Source organism: Gallinula chloropus (assembly GCF_964237585.1).
Source record: "Gallinula chloropus genome assembly, chromosome: 12".
NCBI lineage: Eukaryota > Metazoa > Chordata > Aves > Gruiformes > Rallidae > Gallinula > Gallinula chloropus.
The window spans coordinates 21,114,652-21,137,550 of NC_140097.1; the positions used below are offsets into that span (position 1 = coordinate 21,114,652).

At 48.7% G+C, this 22,899-nt stretch overlaps 3 protein-coding genes across 22 annotated transcripts in view; 1 reads left to right on the plus strand and 2 right to left on the minus strand.

Moving 5' to 3' along the window:
• Positions 1–9,796, minus strand: part of NT5DC2 (5'-nucleotidase domain containing 2) — a 28,922-nt gene extending 19,126 nt beyond the window's left edge. Inside the window, exons 1-3 of the mRNA XM_084269420.1 lie at positions 9,453–9,796; positions 1,835–2,019; positions 1,004–1,078 (exon numbers count right to left, since the gene is read on the minus strand). Of these exons, the coding sequence (XP_084125546.1) occupies positions 1,004–1,078; positions 1,835–2,019; positions 9,453–9,738 (546 nt within the window). The 5' untranslated portion in view covers positions 9,739–9,796. The remainder of the gene's footprint in view (positions 1–1,003; positions 1,079–1,834; positions 2,020–9,452) is intronic.
• Positions 9,797–10,100: 304 nt separating this feature from the next.
• On the plus strand, positions 10,101–12,080 carry UQCC5 (ubiquinol-cytochrome c reductase complex assembly factor 5). The gene is made up of 2 exons (XM_084269689.1): positions 10,101–10,526; positions 11,722–12,080. Exons 1-2 carry the CDS (start codon positions 10,376–10,378, stop codon positions 11,787–11,789), a joined length of 219 nt encoding a protein of 72 aa, XP_084125815.1. The 5' UTR covers positions 10,101–10,375; the 3' UTR covers positions 11,790–12,080.
• Positions 12,081–15,790: 3,710 nt separating this feature from the next.
• Positions 15,791–22,899, minus strand: part of PBRM1 (polybromo 1) — a gene marked incomplete at its 5' end in the record, with an annotated part of 65,022 nt that continues 57,913 nt past the window's right edge. For 11 of the 20 annotated variants that reach the window (XM_084269446.1, XM_084269450.1, XM_084269445.1 and 8 more), the window contains 3 exons: positions 15,791–16,249; positions 17,095–17,311; positions 18,674–18,744. In XM_084269446.1, coding sequence (XP_084125572.1) covers positions 16,077–16,249; positions 17,095–17,311; positions 18,674–18,744 — 461 coding nt within the window. In that variant the 3' untranslated portion in view covers positions 15,791–16,076. Of the gene's footprint in view, positions 16,250–17,094; positions 17,312–18,673; positions 18,745–21,084; positions 21,241–22,899 lie in introns of all 20 variants that reach the window. The other 9 variants (XM_084269456.1, XM_084269455.1, XM_084269451.1 and 6 more) reach the window with 1 other exon arrangement.

Genomic DNA, 22,899 nt, shown 5'->3' on the forward strand with positions numbered 1-22,899 from the left:
AATACGCTGAAAGATTCACTTAGACAGACACTACCCAGCTTTTCATGTGTTTTGCAAACTCTGCTCCTGAGAAAAGAGGGTTCTCACCTTCTGCTCCCTCAAAGGATGCCTTGCTTGGCTAAGCTAGTTGCCTCTTGTGTTCCCTGAGGCTTCAGCCAGAGATTTGAACAGGAGAAGAAACTTCAATTTCTCACAGATCTTTTTTGTTTCTGTGTAAAGTCAGAGAGGCTAGCTGTGCACTGCCACGCTGTCACGGCAGTCAGCACAAAAGACACAGGAAAACTTCACTCTCTTTTGTTGACACTGCTGGAGAACAGCACACACACACTCCAGCCTTGCACTGCCTGCTGCCCTGAATTTGCTCCAAGCTCAATATAAGAGAAGCTACTGCAGTGAAGCAACTTGCTCTGCGCTACTCCCGCCTGCCTGCCTGGATGCATCACAGCAACACTGCATCACTGAGCACCAGGCTTTCAGGGAATCCCCCCAGGACACCCAAGAGGGTTAAAGCTAAGGCTTGTGCCTTGCTTGCTTGTGCTTCTAAGCAGCATGCATCTTAAGTAGCTTGGATCTTTTTCCAAGCAGTCCTATTATTCAGGGTGGGGGGTGGGGAAGGCTTCCTAAAGCATTCTCCTGACAAGTCATTTCTATTATTAGAGTAAAACATAATGCCTCTGCTCCTGGCAAGTACAGCATTGAGGCTTGTGGTTCAAATTTCCTGAAAGACAGAAACGATCACACAAACAAGCTGAGTTTTCTGTTAATTACCCTGTGGAATTAATTGACTTCTAAATTGACAAGGCTGTTTACCAGAGGTCTTTGCCAAACTTTCTCTTGGAAGGTTAGAAGCAAGAACAACCCAGGCAATGCACAGCCACCCAGACTATGTATTTTACTAATAGTTTTGTGACTGATGTTATTGTAAGCAATGACAAACTATTCCCACTAAAAGCAGGACACAAGAGAAGACAAAGCCCAGGAGACTGACCTTTGTACGGCTTACCTTTTGAACATCATAGTGCAGTCCACGTATGGCAAACCCTGGAATGTAGTCATACTTCCCAAGCCCTTCAGGATACTGGGAAGACAGAGGGCAACACTGTTAGAGGCACAGGCATTGGGTTATCAACAGAACTATCTCCCCTGCTGAGCTGGCTTAGCTCTGTTAGCTGTCTCATGCTGGGCATAACCTGACGGAGGAACGGCTAATGCTTCATTTTTCCTCTTTCCAAAGAAAGCAGGTGAAGGGACAAAGACATAAAGGAGCAGGATTCTCTCATGTAAAGGACACTAGTGAAAACATAAGATTTGCTCAGGCAGTGAGGACACTGCTAGTAAGCTGAAATTCAGCCCCATGTATTTGGCAAAGCAATGAGCCTCTCTAAAAAGAAAGACACAGGCATGTCACTGATTGTAAACACGATATCCATTACTGGACACGCCATACAGCCTTGTCCACACTGACTTGCACATGTCAGGTCTTGGACAGCTTAAGTGCTGGCCCACAGTTTACGTTTATCTGCCATATGTACCTCAAACCAACAATTCAGAAGGCATTATTTCCATAGCCAGGTAAAACAGACCAGACCTTTCTAGATTAAGGTTCCTGCTCCATATTTATAAAACTTGAGAAACGTAGAGCACGGTAAACTGTCTCAAAAGAAATTAATTCCACATAGAGACAAAACTTCCTGCAATCAATGGTGGCAAAATATGAAATTTGTCTCAATAAAACAAGTAATTGCCACACACACGCACTGCGGCGTTTTGCAAGCACACCTGGGCAGAGGCAGCAGTAAGCTTAACTGAGTGGAAATTCTTAGCACATCATTACCTTGAATTGTTCTATTAGGATGTCTCTGGCAGTGTTGAAAATCATAGAGTGTAGTAAATTAGAATACTGTGCTAATGTGTAATCGTAGTCAAAGCCATAGATCTCGACATCTCCCAGGCTGATCTCATTGTTAGCGTAGATAGCGGCTGGGTTGAGGAGATTGCAGACTCCTGGTGGGAGGAGATCTAAGGGACAGAAAGGAGGAGATGTGAGAATCACTGAGAGGATGGCTGAAATGTCAGCTCTCCCTTCTGGATCTGATGGCAGCTGGAAGTGCCACACAGCAGCAGCCAAGGAGCCGCAGTGCTGCTGTCAAAGGCCGCTGCCGCTAACCCACTCAGATAATCCTCCCTGTGGAAAAAACACATGGCAAAACTGCTGGCTGCATCTGGCAGCGGTGCTAACCACAGCACTGCTAACCACAGGTCTGCTAACCTCTTCCACAGCACGACTAACCTTTTGTGTCAGGAAGCTGCCAACAACGTCCTCAGGTCTCCGGCCTACACGAAGCAGAGCAGGCCAGAGATTTTGAAGTGTCATATTTCTAGCTTGCAGCAGCGACATTTTCAGCAGGCTCACCAGCTTGAGATACAGCTGGGATACATCAACAGAGAAACAGGCACCCCTTGCTTAAAAATCAAGCAAGACAAGTAGGCTAACCCCCCCTCTTTGAGAATTGCTAGATTACTTGAAATCAGAAATTTTGAGGTGTGCTTTCTGGTGGGTTTTATTTCTCACAGAAGCAGTCAGGCTTCACAGAGCAATCCTGGAGGTACCAATAGGGCATTTTTTAAAAAGTATTATTAATCAGCAGGATAAACCAAGGTTTTGTAAAAACACCAACAAAATGTAAAAGAAAAAACCCAAACCCAACACATGAAGCTCTGCTCTTGGAGCATGTAATGTAGATAGCAGCAAGTTATCTGCTCTCCTCTGATAAACAGCTGTGGAAACAGCTCCGTCCTTGCCTGTGGGCTGTCACTTCAAAACAAGGTTACTGCTCGAGATGCTTGTGAGCAACCCTTGGCTCCCCAGAGCACTGGGAAAATGGGGGATAAATGACATAGCAGCTGAACTACCTGTATGTCCTTTTTCAGAGCTTCACTACAGTGGGAGAGGCAGAAACAGACTTCCCAGCCCAGGGAGCTGTCTGTTGCTAGCTGAGTTGGGCTTGTTCAGCATAGAGAAGGGGAGCCTCCAAGGAGACATTGCGATGGCCTACGAGTATTTAAAGGGGCCCCACAGGGAAGTAGGAGAGAGACTGTTCAGCAGGGAGTGAAGTGATAGGACAAGAGGCAATGGCTTCAAGCTGGAAGAGGGCAGGGTTAGATTAGACATCAAGAAGAAATTCTTTACTATGAGGGTGAGGAGGCCCTGGCACAGGGTGCTCAGAGAGGTTGTGGCTGCCCCATGATCCCTGGCAGTGTTCAAGGGCAGGTTGGATGGGACTTTGGGCAACCTGGGCTAGTGAAAGAGTCCCTGCTCACAGCAGGGGGTTGGAAATAGATGATCTCTTGAGGTCACTTCCAACCCAGAGCGTTTGGTGATTCTATGAGAAAGAGCAATAAAAATAATTCCCTGCAGAAGGTTGCCTGGTCACATCCACACTAGGGGACAGAGAGAGGAGGAGACATTTCCCCCTGCCTCAAAGACAGCTAATTTTCTCTTTAAATAATAGGAAAAATGCAGACATTTTCCAGATCCTACACAGCATCGGTGTGTAGGATGCATTTTTTCCCTTCCTACCTTAACTTTTCACTTTTAGCAAGAACCCCAGTGGCAGTTCTTTAGTGCTTCCTTGCTATAAAACCAAGTTTCATCTGAATCTAGAACAAAAAAAAGTATTATTAGAAAGAGATACCAGCCATTCTCAACACAGACTTTATCTGGAATGATGACAGAATTTAGGTAAAAGTCCAAAGCACATTTGCGAGCACCCATCCAAAGAGGTGACCAAAGAAACTGAGGAACCAGATATATCACAGTGCTTATTTTTCAGGGGAGAGAAGCATTACAAAGCATGCCAATGCTCTCTCCCAGCTCACTTTCCTTCAGCCTTAAAATGCAATTCCCCAGATCGACTAGAAAAGAAAGCAGTATTTTACAGCAGGAGGGCTGACTTACTGGCTACTCAGGGAGAACAAGAGGCCTCTTTCAGTGACTCTGAGAGTGGCAAAGCTCCTGGAGGAGGGCTGAGGAGAGCATATGCAACCAGAGCACTTCCACTAGGATTTTAAAAGATGGGCAATGTAAATGATTCAGATCATCACAACTTTCATCGTCTCATCGTAAATGTTCTTTGCACCATAAACAAACGGAGCTTCGCTTCCTGTCCTCACCCCCAGAGAGTTTGTGGGAAGACTGAAGTACACACTGAGATTTGCAGGGTGTTATGTTTCTTCCTCACAAGGAAGATGACACAACTCGGATCCCATCACAGTGTAAATCACAGAATCCCAGACTGGTCTGGGTTGGAAGGGACCCCAGGGATCACAGAGCTCCAACCCCCTGCCACAGGCAGGGACACCAACCTCCAGGTCCCCATCCAACCTGGCCTTGAACACCCCCAGGGATGGGGCACCCACCACCTCTCTGGGCAGCCTGTTCCAGCCCCTCACCACTCTCTCTGGAAAGAACTTCCCCCTAATATCTAATTTAACCCTTCCCTCCTTTTGCTTTAATCCATCCCCCTTGTCCTGCCATTCTCTACCCTTTGAACAAGCTGATTCCCCTCCTGTTTCTCTGCTCCCTTCAGGGACTGGAAGGCTGCAATGAGGTCCCCCCACAGCCTTCTCTTCTCCAGGCTGAACCAGCCCAGCTCCCTCAGCCTCTCTCCGTAGGGGAGCTGCTCCAGCCCTCTGATCATCTCCGTGGCTCCTCTGACCCTCTCCAACAGTCCCACATCTTTCTTGTATTGGGGCCCCAGCTCTGGACACAGAACTCCAGCTGGGTCCTCTGCAGTGCTTTCCTCTCCTACTGACAGCACCTCTTTAAGGACAAATGCACCCCACTTGCTACTCCCATACCCTACAGAGAGGCCAGGCTCTTCCAACATTCACCATAACACATTTCGACAGGCTGGGAGCAGTGCACAACACCATTACCCAAACTCCATCTCTCCTTGCACAGAAGGCATGACACCCATCTAGATTCAACAGCACAATCAGGAAAAACTAAGGGAGTGGTGTAAAGGTCTGAGAGTTGCCAAGCACATGAGGCAAGTCTTATATATGTGTCCAGAAGTACAAGGAGTAACTGTGCCATGGTATGATTTAGGAAGTATTTTTATACCCACTGGATGAAGTCATACTCCTCCCTGCCAACCTCAGCTGTTTAGAGCCTCTCTGCTGTCCTCCAACAGCCTCCTGCCCAACTCATTTTACCCCCACTCAGACACTCTGTCGCTAACACACCACGTCCTCCTAGCTCACAGGGCATGAAGAAAGCTGCATATGCCAGCCAAAACGCTTTATCACCGTTGCCTTCCACACCACGTGTTCCCTACGCACACGTTTTGGAGCACCACGCACCTACTTGCTGTGTTTCCTACCACACGTCATCCTCACCAAACCAAACTTGCAGCAGCTTGTCAACAGCTTGCTTTTCCCATGGTGTTATCCCCCCCCCCCCCCCTTCATCTTAAATGTGCAGTGCTTGTAAAGTCACTGATCTCCTGGAGAGAAGGAAAAAAGCTCTGAGGTTCAGTCATTTTTTTAATCATGACCTGGCTGGTTACAAATCGTGAGAGCTTAATGAAATCCTGGGCTGTGGAGGACTTGGGCAAAACAAAACTGCTGACACCCTCTGGAGATGCAGTCAAGATGCCAGCTTTGAAGAATGACAGCTTTTGCTTTTCCTCTGTCCAGGCACCAAAACAGATTGCTGGACAGACAGGATAAATTACAGCCAGGAAAACACAACCCAAACCAAAGCCCCCTCAAAGGAAAACAAGTTTTGGTTGTTGTAAAAGAACAACCAGCCCAAGTACTCTTTTCATCTGGGTCTTAACTGGAAAGGGAGACGGTGTAAAAGTTAGTCACCATCCACTCAGCACTTCACCCAGGAAGTGTGATCAAAGGGAGATCGGGTGTGTGGACATCTGGGGACAGTGGGGACAAAAAGCAGCTCTTGCAATAGACACAACCCCTGGAATCTGCACACTTGCACAATCTGCTCCGCTCTGCAACCCCGGCAGTTCTGAGGGAAGTGTCTGCCTATCCATGGGGCATGATGAAACTCAGCCACCGAGGCAGACCACAAGGAAACCTGTTTGATCTCACACGTTTTTTACACCTGGGTGTAAGTGCAAGGGAAACTCGCCTTATCTTAACTTTACTACTGTGAGGCCCTGAACAGCTGCTTAAAACAAGAGCATCTTCCTGACAGCGTAAGTGCCTCTTCCCAGGCAATAGCCCACGTTGTTAGAAAGCAAGAGCACTCAGGCCCCAGCCTGATGGCAACAAAAGCAGGTAATTAACTGTGAGCAGCGGTTAGAGACGCCAAGACACCATATGGCCCCTCGTGATGTGAAAAAGGCTCTGGTCAGGAGGTGCCAAGTACATCCCTTGCATCCCTGAGGCTCCCTCTGCTCCTGAGGCACCAGCGGCATCACTCCAGACAGGCTCCTTTCCCCTCAGCCTGGGATCCAGCATGTTGGTGAAGAATGACACATAAAAGGGTGAGTCATGCCCACCTCTCACACCCTTTGTATTCCCAGAGGTCCAACACAGCAGCCTTCAGTGCTCAGTTCTCTGTAACACCAGCGAGGGTAAGAGCAAGGATACACCAATACAACCATCGCAGAGGCACGTTGCCTTTTCTCCCGTTTCCAAATGCAAGGGGTAAACACTGCTGACTGCAGCGGGCATCACGTAGATGCAAAGGGATCTCCCAATCCACACAAACTAAAATGAGCAAGGACTATCCCTGAGCTCCACCCACAATGCCACCAGTGCCTAACCAAGTTCTTGCTATCTGCAAACTCATCTCTATTCTCAGCAGTTCTCAAATTTAACCACACTCAAGCTGGTTATGCGGAGGCAAGAAGTTAACAAATGTTTTATTGGCAGCCACGATCACACATTGCAACGATCTAGGGAAAACACACCCTCTTGCTTACAGCCAAACCTCTCACTTGCCAGGCCCACTGAGCTTCGGGACTGGATGTTTCCAGGAGCACCAGACTTCAGACACTGCTTACTGAGAGACCGTATCAGCCTTTCCGACACTTCAGATGCCATCAAACCAGAACACAGCAAACCTTGGTCAATGCCACCCCTCTGACAAATGGGATTACACTTTTCCTTTTGGCAGAGAGAAAAACCAACACAGAAAATGGAAGCAGGATTCTTAAAGGTCATGAAATTTGTTCCTAAGCATCCAAGTTCCAAAAGGTAGGAGGGAATAGTGAAGAGAACAGCTTCTCTGGAGCCAGAGATTTCTAGCTCAGCAGCAGCTTTTGTGTAGCTGCTATGTGGTGCTGTTGTATGCATCACCTCACTCAAGCCTGGCAGAATACAGGTGTGCACTGCTTGTTTCTGCAAAGCTGAGAACCTCCAATGCCTGGGCTCTGGCCACCGATCCCAAACCACCACTGAGCTTTGCTGTGCGGCAGCTCCCATCCTACACCTCCTGCCCTGTTCAACTCGGTCAGGACTCATCATGGGAATCCCCCCTCTACAGAAACATGATGTTGCTCTATAAATCAGGTCCCAAGCAAAAGCTGGTTTGAAAACATGTAATTCTTCTGGCAGAGACCTGTCTTCAAAACCAACAGCACTAAACAGAGAATACAAAACAAAGTACTGGTGGAGTTGCAGAGAAGGAAGGAGAAGGTGGCATGGCAGGAGTCTTCTCAAACTCAATGCTGATGAGGGATGTGAAAGTGTTTTCAAACCCATAACACAACCAGAAACTTTCATTTCGACACAAGAGTTACAAATCACAAGCAAAGGAACAGGCTGATTCCACCTTTTGCACAGCTCTGTGTAGTCATCACAGCAACAGTTAAACCCAACTTGGACCAACTCCATTTACGGCTCTTCTTGACAAGACTGGAGTAACACCATGGTCTGAAATTTTGGTCTGGGGAGCTACTCTTTAAACAAATGTATTTCTTATCTAGCATGTCTAAGAGTTACCTAAAGCTTTGTGAAGTCTGCTCTGTAACGTGTGGCTGCTTCACCCAACTTCAGCTTGCATGTAGACCTGCTGACCACCTCAAGTGATAACTACATCTCTTACACATCCCAACACAGAGTAACAACGTGGATACAAGCATTGCAAGCTGTCACACAGCAAAGTGAGCCTTTTCTCAAGAGCTCATGACACAACCTATTAACAAATCTGCACCTGAAGTTTCAATACCATTACGGAAAAGGGATATTAAAGACCAAATGCCATTAGAAGTCTTCTGAGCTGAAATTTCTTTGAAGCTGTGGGTCTAAAAACCACAACTCAGAGCGGGGACTTAACACAGAGCCACCGTCCATCCTCTCTCAGCAGCCTGTACTGCCTTCAGCAGCTCAGGCAGAGAAGCTCTCATCCTGCAAAAGTTGGAAGGCATCAGGCTGAGCACCCAACAGATCAGCAGCCAATTCCTTTACATTGGCATATCATGAAAAGCTTATGTCAAATCTCACTCACTGGAAGGTGGAGGAAGAAGGAATGACAGGGCTGGCCAGTCTCAGAGCAGCGAGACAGTTCTTCCAGGCTGCCTTCCTTCCCCAAGCCCCTAGTTAAACAAAAGGAAACTGAGCACTATACAACAGCAGGCAGAGGCACAGTTCCTAGTGCAGCCACTCATTCCAAGAATCAAGAAACCACAAGGAAAAAGATACGCGCTCTTATGCCACAAAAGCTGTTTTTCATGTTTTTAGGGGTCTTTAATACAGCAGAGATCTGCTGCTGACAACAAGACCACAGTCTTGTTTTTACGTATGGACACATCTGGTGAGTGGTGTGAGTCTTCTCCTCCCTCAGTAAGATGTCAGTGCACCTGAGGGAGCCATGCACACACACAAGTAAAAGGTGTTTCACACCTGTAACACAGACTAAGCTCAGCATCCGAGCAGCTTTCACATCAGTCTCCTCCACGCCCACCCTTACACCGAGGGTGAGTTTTGAGTTGGACCCGGGGCTCTCCACCGCTTCAGTCCACACTGCTGTCCATTTGTCCTCACCCACCCGCACCCCTGTACGGCACCCCACGGCAAAGCAGAGGGGAAAGACAACAACCTGGGCATTTCGACCCTTCGCCACAGCGATCCCCACGCTCCGCAGGCAGCTGTGAAGAGCCCCACATGCTCCATGTGCTCCCAAGCGCGGAGAGCAGCCAAGGGATGCGCATAGAGGGGAAGACCACGATGCGGGGAGGAAGATCAAGGGCCGGCTTCCAGTAGGAATAAAAGCGCTCCGGAGAGCCCCGGGCGATGGAGACGTGCAGATGGCACCGTCGGGGGGGAAAAGCTCCCACCCGCGGCAGCTGCGGAGCGACGGGCACATCTCAGCCCCGCACCGCGATGCGGTGGAGGGGGCTGGGGGGAGGGAGACAGAAAGACAAGGCGCAGCCCCAGCCCGGCGGGACGTGGCAGCCCCGGCGCCGGCAGAGGTTCCTTACCGTAGACCAGCTTCTTCATCTCGTGGTACCTGGCCCACAAGTAGGTCTTGGTGTCGGCGCCCTCGGCCGGGAGGGGCTGGCTGCCCGCGGCGGGGCCGGGCTCGGCGCCGCGCCGGGCTCTGCCGGGGGCCGCCGGGTGGTGGTGGTCCTTGGGCTGCCCGTGGCCGCCGTCCCCGGGGCACTGGCTGGCTTTGGGGCGGCAGCTCTGGCAGGAGACGGCCACGGCGAGGAGCCGGGGGGCCGCGCTGCACCCCTTCCTCAGCGCCGACGTGCCCAGCGCCGCCATCGTCCCGCCGGACGCCTCAGCCTCGGGGCAGCCCGCGCACGGCCGAGGCTGGCTGCGCTCCCCGTCGCCCCGGCCCGCGGCGGCACCCGCCGGGCGGCCAATCCGCGGTGCGAGGGGGCGGGGCCGGGCCGCCGCCGCGCCTCGCCACGCCTCGGCCTGAGGGGACCGGCGCTCAGCGGCCGCCCGCGAAGAAGGGATGAGGGCGGCGGGGGCCGGGCCAGGCTCCGCCCGCCGCGCTCCGGCCCCTCCGGCTGGGCGGGGCGGCACCGTCCCTCGCTACAGCCCCGCCTCCGCTCCCGCCCCCCGCCCCGCCCGATCAGGCGAGGCGAACGGCCCCGGCGAGGTCACGTGGGTGCGGACCACGTCCTTCCGCTCGGCGGCTCCCAGGGCCCGGCGCCTGTGCTGAAGGCGCGGGGCAGGCGGCGCGGGGTCGTGAGGCAGGCGCCGCGCTGATTGGCTGCGAGAGGGTCGCGGGCGGGAGGCGGACCCGGGCCCGGCCGCTCCCCGCTCCTCCGGCGAGCCGGGGCGCTGCGGCCCCGCGCCCGGGCCTCTCCTGGCGGCGGCCGCTGCGCGCCCCGCCCCGCCCCGCTCTGTCCTCGGTGAGCCAGGGGGGTGAAGCTCTCGGCCCGGCCCGGCGATGCTGGTGAGCCAGAGGGTGAAGCGCCTCCTGCGGCTGGTGCCGGGGAAGCGGCGCTTCGGCGTTTACAGGTTCCTGCCCTTCTTCTTCGTGCTGGGGGGAGCGATGGAGTGGTTCATGATTCACGTCCGCCTCGGCAAGGAGACCTTCTGTAAGTGAGGGCCGGGCCCGGCGGGGGGCGGCAGGAGGAGGAAGCCCGGTTCCCGCTGGGTCCCGGAGCGGCCCCCGGCCTGGCCCGGCGCCCTGGGCCGCAGCACCCGCCGCCCGTGACTCCCCCAGCGCGGCGAGCGGGCGGCGGCGGCTGGTGCCGGGGCCTCCCCCGCCGGACGGACACATGACGGGCGAGTCGGGTCTGGGAGCGTCAGAGAACCGGCTTGGCTGGCAGGGACACCCCAGACCACCAACCTCCACCCTGACCTGCCAGCCACCCCCAGCCCCGTCCCTCCAGCACCGCAGCCGGCTCTCCGGAGCTTCCTCCTCAGCGGAAGGCAGGACACCCCTCCCTCCCCACCCCCCCAAACAAACCAACACCAGCCCCACACGCCCGAATTGCCTTTAGAATATTAATTATAGCTTTTTTTGACATTGAGAAAGACTCACCAGTTGTCAGAGTTTAAGCGTGCCCGTGAGTTCACCTGAAATGGGACTCGTACGGAAATGAGCCGTGAGAACTTAGCTGATGGCACCTTGGTTCTGGGAGCTTCATGTGCCACAGAAACCTTGCTAGAAACGTTGGTGAACTTAAGAACCAGCGTGGGGATATTCTCCCCTTGGTGGGAACTCTGGCCAAGGCTCCTGCAGTATAAACCAGCTGGATACAATTTCCATAGCAGACAAGCTCCCCACAGGGGGATCGCTGGCTCCTGCAGGCTGGGCTTTGCTGTGGGTTTTCAGCTCAACATTTCTGAGGCGTACCTATATAGTAAAAAAGTCAGGTGAGGAACTGAAGCACAGTGTCTGTAAAGCAGCCGTTACGTTTCACCTTACCTTCCTGGAAAAAAAAAACCCAAAACCCTACGTGCCCATAGTTTAATTTCCCTGTAGCTGGTTTGGGGCATTTGTACTTTTAATTACACCCATGGGAAGACAGGCAAGAAATGGCTGTATCACACTGGGAATTTAGTTTTCCTGTAAAAGCACTTAGTCGGGGCTGGCAGGGGGAACTTTACCCTGGGTGGGAGGGAGAACGTGAGCTATTTTTAAGTGGCAAGAATGATTTGTGTTGGCTTCAATTTTCAGTTGCCTGTCAGTCAGTGTCTGCGAGAAAGAAACTAGCATGACAGGCTTCATGTACCTAATGCTCTCCTGCACGTGGGAGACACTAACATAAAGATCCTTCTCTGCAGATGATGTTTACCGCAGGAAACGATCTGAGAGACAGTACAAGGAGAGGATGGAAAAGAACGAGTTGTAGCTGAAGCCTTTCAAGGGGAAGGTCTGGAATGCTTCAACTAATGCCAAAGCAGCATTGCTGCCACCTTGATGGCAGGGGAAGGTTTTTGTCTCTTAAGATGAACTGTAACCCACCAGTTTGTGCAGTAGCTCTTGGGTGGCTTTGACAGTTTGATTCTTTTTCTGTCTACTTTGTATCTTTAGTATTTTGTATTGAAGCCAAATCCAACAGTGAAAAGTTCCTTGTGTTTGGCCTCTGCCACTTAATGTTTGTTTAGTACTTTTAAATAAACTAAACAGACTGAAGAGTTTGGCTACTGCTTTGCTTTGCTTGATGAGGCATCACTCTTGTGAGAGACCAACAAAAGAAAGGATACACACCACATACACAGTGTCTCAGCACAACTGAACGAGATCCTGCTGCACTGTGGTGCCTGTCAGTTTGTTCCTTTGCACAACGGCCAAATGGAAGTTGCTAGAAAGCGCAGGCAGAGAAAAGGAATTACGGGGTTTATTTTATTCATCAGAAAAGTCACACGTCTCCAGGAGTCAGATCCCAGTTCCTGATGTTCCCAGCACCCAGCCATTCTGAAGCACTGCTCCGAATCAGCACAGTTCAGCTGAGCCTAGGGATGATCTTCAGCGTCCCCAGCTGAGCAAGGAAGAACCAGACTCCTCTGGCAGCCTGTGCGAGCGTCCCCTGGCTCAAAGGCAAGAAGGGGTGTTAAACAGGACGCGCTCTGTTCAGGTGGTTTAAGTAGCTCTCCATGAGGTGTACCTCAGAGGCACCCTGGGAGCTGCCAGCACTTCTGCTGCAACTTGTGGTATCACAGGAACTGTCTGTTCTGGTTTCTAACGTTGCTGTGGAAAGGATGCTCCTTCCACGTTACTGCTCTCATCTCCGTTATTGCACAGCTACACAAAAGCCCCTCCTGAGCCAGGTTAGCTGCCAGTGTGGAGTTCAGCCTTGCTGGTTATTCCCAAAGCACTTGATGCTGGGGTGCTGGGGCCTGACTGAACCTCACCACCCCCACTGGGCTTGCTCCAAACACGTCCTGTGTTTTTCAAGGTTCGCTGTTCGTGCTCCTTACAGCTCCATTTTCAACCATGTTTTTCTGGCATCACCATTCTTACCCCCTACCAAGCACACCTTGCAATACACACAGCAACATAAAAAGGATTCTTTATCCCCCAAAAAGCACACACATACCCCAGACTTGATAAAATCCAGATTGGCAACAGCCAGAATCACCTGAAACAAAACCCTAACAGGATTCTAGATGGGACACTCAAACCTGGTTAATCCAAAACACTTTGCAAACTATTTTTATTCAAATTAAAAAGACTCAGGTAAACAAAGTGATGGTACATACATGTTATAAACCTGGTTAGCAGCTTAACCTTCAGGAGCACAAGATCTAATGAAAAGCCAAGCATGGGTTAGCCAGGTCCCAAAACATAACGCTGGGGAAAAAAAATAAAGCCACCAACAGCAACGTTTGGAATTCTTACACAAACAGTGAATTTTCTCATGGAAGGGAAAGACTGAATAAGAGAACAAATAATTATTAGTCATCTCCAAGTGGTTTATGAAAATACCGGCCCTAGATTCAGCTATTTTCCACTCTCACAAAAGCCAACCATTTCCCAGACATACTTGTGTTTTAATAGGAAAGTTTGGATTACGCCAGTACAATGAGAGTCAGTGGGAAACAAGTGAGGGGTTCAAACACCCACAGACAGATAGACAGACAGACAGGTCTTTTTTTTTTTTTTTTTTTCCTTTTTTTTGTGTTTTTAAACCAGAGCCAGACCAGAGTTTCTTTTGCTGGTTTGGAATTCTAGACTGTAGCCATTACATCCTAAATCTTACTGCGCTTGACTGAAATGCCTCCCATCCACAGAGACATGATTCTGCAATAAATAAACAAAGCTTAAAAGAATTGATCAGGGCCAGCCCAGCGGCTCAGCGGGAGTGCTCTGCACTGCCCCGCGGGAGGACCCGGGCTCCCTTCCACCTTCCCATCTCTCGCCCCGGGGCCGGAAAGAGCAGTTAAAGGAGGGATTCCACTGCCCAGGCAGGAGAGAGCCAGTGCTGCAAATTGCTCCTCTCTGACCTTCAGATAAATTAAACTTCTGAGTTATACGGGCTCCAAAGGGAGTCCCATCCAGTCCTCAAACAAAAATAAATAAAACAATAACTTAACTAAAATCCATCCCAGGTTCTTTGGTGTCATTTTCCTTAATGCTGAGTAGGAGAATCCGGTGGTGTATTAGTACAATTCATGAGAGTTCCAAATACTTAAAAACTAGAATTTCCTGCCTGATTTGCTTCAACATCCCATCTTTGTGGCTAAAAATTGCCAAGCCTACGGTAATTTAAACACACTGTAAGATGATATTGTATATATGCAGGTGCAAAACTATTCAGTTCCTACTTTATTAAATTACCTTGGTCATTTACGCAGGCCAGTAGAGAATTGCTGTACCATGGGTGTGCTACTTGTGGAGTTCAAAACTGCCATTTCCCTGTATGTTGCTTAGCTCCATATCCTCCACATGCACTGCACATCTGACCTAAATTGTCCTTAAGTGCCTCTTTGTTAAGTAGGTGGTTTTCTGTGCAATGACTAGAGAGCTGCCATAGAAGACAGAGGGGAATCAGCCAGTAAAATTAAGTTAACAGTTTGTACTTGCACATGTCACTTTCCCTCACCAGTATTAACTGCATCAGCAAAACAGAACCCAAGATATCCAGTACTTGAAGAGAAGTATTTAACCTTCTGCCAAAAGTACTCAAATAAAAATGTTCTGTACTACTAGGCTTTAAAGAAGCATTTCCACATGATGCACGTCTCTGGGAGTAGATGAGAGTGTATCTTTTGGGCTGAGTTGCACTGACCGTGTTCCTGCCAACATGTTTTGTTTTTTTTCAAATTCATGTTGTTTTCCCAGTTGCTTAATGTGATCCAAAAGTATTAATTCTTTTTCTAAAACTAAGTACTTGGATATAGTTGCCTTTAAACAAACAGCTCTGCAGTCCAAAAGGTGAGTTAGGAGGACAGGTAAGTCTTTAGCAGAAAGCAGTCACAATCTTGAAATTTGGCAAGAGTCTACACCTACCTTACTTAGCTTAAAAAAACCCCACACTCACAAAAAAAACCCCAAACCCCAAACCAAACCACCCCCAAACCCTCTGAAGACTGCAATGCAAGCACTCTATTTCTCCAGCATACTAGGTCTGATGAACTTACGTACACCATACAGCAGGATTTAAAAGTGTCAAATGTCTCAACTTTTGCATTGCAGAGCTCTCACTACAGTGAATCAATACACAAAAGCAAGCAGAGCAGAATGTCTTACAGTGCCCCAATCGTTGACAGAATGAGTGAGAGTTTAAAAACATCACAGTACTTCTCTACCAAACAACCTCAACTTTCCTTCTCCTAACTTACCTCTTGAGACCTGAACTGGCTCAAAGCTCTATGTGCCTCTCCCACACACAGACAGAGCTGCAGAGGGAGGAGGCTTCCCCTTTCCACTCCTTAGTGTTAGGGATGCCACAGAGCCCCTAGAGCAGGTCATGGCAGAGGAAACATTTCACCTTCTAAGGGCATGCCAGACATGCATTCTGTTACTGACCTAGGATCACAATGGCCTTGGCTACGCGATTAGGTGACTGGACAGGACTGGACAACACCAGCAGTCGAGACGCCCCTGTCCAGCCCACACCAGCACTCCCACCATGGCTGTGGCCCACTCAGCTGCCTCTGTATTGACTTGAAATGCTATTTTTCCCTAACATCAATGCACTTCTTACCTTGAGCTTCTGTTTAGAGATCCTCCCTGTTCACATCCGAGCGAGGTTTCTGCTGGAAGTGGCTAGCACACACAAGCACATGTACACACATTCTTCTAAGATGTAAACTATGACTAATTTCACATTCCATTGTACCAATCTGTAAATAACTTTGTTTTCTTTTTTCTTCTTTTATATAAAAACAATGGCATCAGATTCTCAGCAATAAAGTATAAGAAAGATGAATCCTTGACTACACTTAACCAATTATGAAATTGCCTTTCAAACAAAGGAAACATATGCAAAAATCTGTGTATTTGATAAAGTCAACTTAATATAACAAAAAGTGAAATATGCTTATTAAAAGTGTCCTTATATAAAAATGGTCTTGCAATGTACAGTAAAATGCAATACAAATTATTGTTGGTTATCTCTCCCCACCCAGTAACTAAAACAGCTATTGTTCCACAAAACTCCTCATATGCCCGTATCAAAGAAGCAATGGTGTGACTACACGTGTTCTATGTTGTATGCCTGGCGGATGTTCAGGGTGTCTCGCAGCATCAGGTCTCGCAGGCGCCACAGCGCGTCGGCCATGGTGGTGTGGGCCCCTTTGCTCTTCAGCCAGTGAGAAGGCAGGCGGCTCTCCTGCTCCTTCGATAGGTGGACATCCCGTCTTCGTGCTGGAAGGTCAAGAAATTGACCAGTTATCTCCTGGCTTTGACATTCCCCCTCATTTTTCTAAACCAAGGTGAACATAATTCTACAGTGTAACTTCTACCCCAGGTGTGCAAACCCAGGTAACTGATCCTTGGATCCTCCCCCTCTGCTCTGCCCTGGTCAGGCCCCACCTGGAGTGTTGTGTCCAGTTCTGGGCTCCCTGGGATAACAAAGACAGCGATCTCCTGGAGAGAGTCCAGAGGAGGCTACAAAGACCATTAAGGGCCTGGAGCATCTCCCCTGTGAGGAAAGGCTGAGTGAGCTGGGGCTGTTCAGCCTGGAGAAAAGAAGACTAAGGGGGGACCTTAGGAATGTTTATCAATATCTGAAGGATGGGATGCAGGGGGAAATGGGCAGCCCCTTTTCAGTGTCTGTGGAGACAGGACAAGGGGCAATGGCTGCAAGTTGGAGTATAGGAAGTTCCACAGCAAGATGGGGAAGAACTTTTCCCCAGGGAGGGTGAGGGAGCCCTGGGACAGGCTGCCCAGGGGGTGTGGAGTCTCCATCTCTGGAGAGATTCCAGCCCCGTCTGGACGCCGCCCTGTGCAATATGAGCTGGGGAGCTGCTTTGGCAGGGGGTTGGACCCCATGGGCTCTCCAGGTCCCTTCCAACCCCTGTGATTCTGGGATTCTATGATGGGATCAGCCTGCTAACAAGACGTCTATTCCCAGCCTGTTGATTTCACAACTGCACTTCATTAAGTAAGTATCAGGTTTATTTAGTGTTTTCCATAAAGCAAAAGACACGAATGGTTACAAAGAACTGTGTTCTGTCCAGAAAGAGCCCAGCCCCTCTCACAAGCCTTACCTGCAAGCGTCTGGTCCCACTTGCTGATACTGTTGGACTCGGCACTAAGCCCCTCGATGTACTTCAGATAGGCCTCAGAATGGAGAAGCCTCTGTGTCTTTGGTGGAGGGGAGACAAACATGGGAGTTGTGGGCTGCTGCATGACTGGCTGGCTCGCTGGGCTCTGGCCGGGGTACGGAGGGGGTGCCTGCTGCCCTGGTGGGCCAAGGATTCCTATCTGTAAGGAGGAAGCGATAGAGAGGTCACCTCTGGGGGAGCCGCAGGACACCGCTCCACATCTGTGCAGCAGGTCACCCTCATGCACAGGCTACCAGCAAGGACACAAGGACACTGCCCAGGGGTCACCCTCATGCACAGGCTACCAGCAAGGACACAAGGACACTGCCCAGGGGTCACCCTCATGCACAGGCTACCAGCAAGGACACAAGGACACTGCCCAGGGAGGGACCTGCCTCAGCCCAGGCCACTGCTGGGGTCACCAGGGTGCATGGAGAGAGGAAGTGCCAACAACCAGAGTCACGTTTAACGGGCAGCACTGCTCATATTTCTCATCTAGCTGGATCATTATCACCATTTCTCCTCTCTCCTGTTACTCTTAATTATTCCTTTGGCCTCTTATTTATTTCATGTTTTCTCTAATTTGATCATAAACTCTGTGGTTTGTGCAGTGTGGGGTCCGTCTCTAAAAAAGACACCTAATCCAAACTGACCCTAATCCTTGGGTGACTGAGGTACTTCCAGGCAATAAAGGCTAATTGCTGTCAGGCAGTAATAAACAAACAAACAAACAAACAAACAAACAAACAAATAAATAAATAGAAATAATCACAGTCACACAGAAGAATTCCCACCACTGTGAGTAAGTAGGAGTACTGAGTAAACTCCTTGCACAGATAGTCCGTGGTCTAGAATAACTCAATGCCATGACACAGACACTTTACTACTTCCTCATTCAACTGCTGGTTTTCTTTACACCCTTCTAGCCAAAAGCACATTTCTCTTCATGATGGAAAAATTTAGAAAATAAAATTGGAAGTATGCTGAACACTTCATCTGTAATTAATCCCTGAGAAGGAACCTCTGGTCAACACTGTTACCCAAACCCAGAGATTGAGAGCTGCCCATGAACAGCTGCTTCATCAGTTTATGAAATATGTGAGCAAACCAAAGAGTTTTTGTCCACTCATCAATGGCTGGGAATGCAGATGGCATCCTCACTGCATCGTCAGAACATGAAAAACCTTAATTATCAGCAGTTTAACGCTGTGGTGAAATGACTTGTCTTAGTTTAGGTGAAGGAAAACCAAACACTGTCTTGCTTATTCTGCAGAATTCACCCCACTGGGCAGAATCTAATCAGTCTAGTAACAACTCAACCCCGAAATACAGACTCACACTCCCAGCGGAAGATACTAACTGGTTCCAAATGTATCACTGAGCTTATGTTCTTATGTTCTCCTTGGGAAAGGCAAAGTGCATCCCTAACTTAATGCATGTCTTAACTGAGATGTTCTACAATGATAATTTAAATACTAATTCAGAGCTTTAGAGACTCATAAATAATGCAAAACCAACTCACCTGCTGTCCAAAAGGACTCGCTCCGGGTGCTGGAGTGCCTACCATGGGGGAAACATTTTGGCCCATAACACCTATATTCCAAAACAGAAAATAATTAGTCTTATTTCAGAGCAGTGACAAATACCTCTTTGGTCTTCTACAGCAAAACAAATTCTACTTTGATCTCATTGCTCACAGTTATTTTAAGGAGATGTATGACATTGAAATATCCCCCTCTCCCCCGGTTAAAAAACCCAAACACCTTAGAAGTTTCTGAATAAGTAAATTAAAAAAAAAAGCCAACATGACAACTACCAAACATCAATATGTGGCCTGCTGAATTAATTTAAAGACATGCAGAGTCTAATTTTTGGTTTCCAGGTTTTTCTCATGTCACTTAGTGACAGCCTGACTAAATATTTTCATTCACAATATGCACCTTTGGCTTGACAGGATCTTCTTGGACTCCTTTAAGAAGGGGAATGCTGATGTGCTTTAGCAACACTGCATACTTCCTTGTGTTCAATTTTATAAAATAGATTCCCAGCAGGAGAATATCCAAGCCATTGCACAATTCTGTTAGATCTCACTAACATAAAATGCAGCCTGCAGGTTAAGCTTCAATGGCCCTTCTTGTATATGTATGTAATGGCCTTCTTGCATATGGGACTCAGGAAAACAATTTAAAGGAAATAAAAGATCAAAACTTCGTGTCTCTCCATCATGTTCAGGAGCTTTTCCCTGTAACGCCTGTGCCAGGCTCCCCTACACCACTTTACCCATCTGAGAGAGCCACACAGCTGCTGCTAGAGAGCCCTGGGTGCTGCTGCTCCTCTCTCTGCTTACGCCACTCCTGGTGTGCCAAGAGCTGCAGGCTGAGGAGGCTGCTCCCCAGGGTGCAGTCTGCAGGCCCCCTCTGCTCTGGTGATGACCCAACGCGTCTCTGTGTTCCGCACACCCAGGCGCAGCTTAGAGGCGTTTCCCATGTGCTGACAGCCCCACTAGAAATGCAGCTGTGCTGACAAGAAGCCAGGAGCTGGGAAACCCACTGGTAATCCCAGCTGTGGGACACGGCACCGGCTGGTTAGTTTGGTACAGAGGGAGAAGGGGGCTGGAGGAGGGCACCCTCAGCCCACCCAGCCCGATTTAGCACCACTTCATGTGTCCCCTCCACTCCCAGGCGTTATTTGTGTCCCTGATCCACACCCTCACACTTTTTAACGCCACACACAGAGCTCACTTCTCCAGTAGGAAAAACTCTTCAGAGAGATGCCTTGTCCTGGATTCCTTTCCCCAACATCTGCATGTGTCTGACGTGTGCTGGGTGTCACTGCCTTTGTGAGGCAGGGACAGGCTCACGCAGGCAAAGCTGTTTTCCTACTCCCTCTATGTGCCATGATGGTGAATTTCACACACCAGTGAAGCTGCATGCCTGATACTGATGCATTTTTTTAAAAAAAAAAAAAGCAAAAAAGAAAGCAGCAAACTACAACAACAACAACAAAATCCCAACCCAAACCCATGTGGATACAGATAAAAGTGCTTCTGATAAACACGGCTGCAAGTGGGGCAGGGGGAGGCAAACAAGACCACTTTTGTCCACAGCTTGTTTAACTGCTGAACATATGGGATGCACTTGTTTTACATAGGCATGAGTCATCTGAGGTAAAAACTGAAAGAATCAGCAGAAAATGGGATGAGTGGGCAGATGAACACTGTTCCCCAGAGCAGGAATTACTGGCATTAGCATTGGAAAAGTACTTGTGATTCATTCAGTCTCACTCTTCATCAAGTGTGGCAAAAAAATAGCAAACATGCAGAACATATGGTCTCAGAAAGCAATTCAAAGTTTGGCCACAGTATAGACAATGCTTCCAGTTACTGCTCTATCAAAAAGGTTCAATCTGGAGAGTGTTTTATAAGGACAGGCATCAGAGCCCCAGCAGCCAAGGGGTCTTATATGACCAGGTGCATTTCAGTGCAGCCTGCCTACTGACAAACATTGATGTACCCAAAAACAGCTGGGGAAGGAATGAGAGCAAGACATTGTATTTATAAGCCCACTCTGCATAAGAAAAGGAGGAGAGGAAGGGTCTGTTGAAAGAATACAGATAAGCCAGTTTCAGCTTTTCAGACCTCTGATAAACTCAAATTGTCAGTTTTTTTGGCTAGAACAAAACTCCTGCTGGAGCAGCATCACGTTCCTCCTATAACCCTTCCCAGCTGGTGTGCTGGACATGCTGTTCTCTCACCGTTGTGCATCTACCTTGTACATTCAGCAGTGCATCATGTGTGCTGCAGCTAAACAAACCCACGACGTTCAGAAACAAAAGCCATGACCAAAACAAGCTGCAGGTAATTCCTGTAACAACTGGTTAAATGGCAAGTACATGAAAATGAAATAAAGGAGCGAATGAGGATGACATTCTTACCGGGTGGTGGGATGCCTGGGATGCCTGGCATACCTGGCGGGAGTTGGTGGGGTGGAGGCACCCCTGGGTGAAGTGGCTGCATGCTGCCCATGCTAACAATGCCATCAACTGGGCCCTGCAAAGGTGGCAGCACCGGTGGATAGCCACTTATCATGCCTTGAAGGACACAACAAATTTCAAACATGCATCAATAACATGCAATATGATCTACACAGTAAGACATGCACTATCCACACAAAAACAATTAAAAAAAACCCAAAATAAAACAAACAAAAAAATAAACAGCACCTTTAGTACAGCAAGACGATACTACCATTAGTATCTTGCAACAACCAAATAAAACTTTAAAAAGTTACAAGTCTGAATCACTATCCCTTTTAAGAATTAGTATTTAGTGCATTTGTATGTTTCTCAGGGGCCAATAAATGCTGACTATTCAGATATGTTAACACAGGGAATAAATTCAGCCACAATTAAATGTTACTAACACAAGCAATTTTATCCCAGCTGAAAGCTCTGCCATCTGCATACAGGTTACAAACACAACACTAACTACACAAGCTCCATGTACAGCCCTGCTGTGTGGGCTAGCTCAGCCACCCAACCCAACTGGAGCAAAACCAAACACCTGGATGGGTTTTCTGCAGTTCTTATGCAGAATTAACCCCCAAAAGCCCTGCAACATCCACATACTCTTGACAGCAGAGACGGGGTGTGTGTGTATGTGTGTGTGTTACTAGTGAAGCCTGGCCACACTGACGCGCTGAGCTGCAGCGACTCACGGCACGAGGCTGAGGTGAAAGGACTCACAGGGAGCACCCACAGCCCCTCACCAAATTTCACCTGCCAAGGTTTCAAGGTTCCTTTACGGGAAGATCAGTGGTACCACGCCGCTGGTACTGTGCTGCTGCTCACACCTCCTGTTTTCTGCATGCCGGGAGACAATGTGGAGCCTTCTCTGCTTGTGGCTCAGGTTTGTTGAGGTGAACCTACACCATGTGACTCCCTGTGTTTATTAGGCCCTGGAATGGAGCTTGCTTGGCTCTCACCTGATTTCTAGGTTTATTTTAATTGATGCATCGTCAGGTAACCAAGGAAAGGTGTTGGGAAAACAATGAAAAGATGAGAGAGGACAGAAGCAGGTCTGCAGAGATGAGGCAAATTCAGAAATGCAAAACTGCAGGCATTTCTATAGTCTGCTCCAAGAAACCACCTACCAAGTCTTTGCCCCCTCCCAGCAACTCACAGAAGAAACTTTTAGGACAGGTATTTCTGGAATAAGAAAGGTCAAAGCCTCACACCAACTCGGACTGAAAACAAAGCTGTCAGGAGCTCAGGATCGAGTAGCTCCAAAATACAAGCTACATTTGTCACCTCCTCAGGAAGAGTTACAAAGGTGAGAAACATGTCATTCCAAAGGCTCTAAGCTTTCCATAGGGAAATGAGAAAATAAAAGAACCGATCTTCAAACCTTCTCTTTCCACAGGATACCTAGACTGACAGTTATTAAGCAGGTCTTAAGATACGTATTTCAAATATCTGGAAGCTCACCTGCACCTCTTTATTAATACAGGGAAATCTGTATTTCTAATGGAAAAAGTAAAAGAAGGAAAGCAACAGAAGCATCCCTTTCAATGCAGAGACTGCTTGGTACTTCCAGCACAGCCCAAGCTGCAGTCACATCTTCAATTTACATACACCACTGAAGCCTGAAAACCAACCAACCAACACAAACCAAAAAGCCTCCAATGAAACAAACCCATACTTCTCAATCATGAAAGCTCATTTCTACATTTCCAACACTTCAAGTTATTG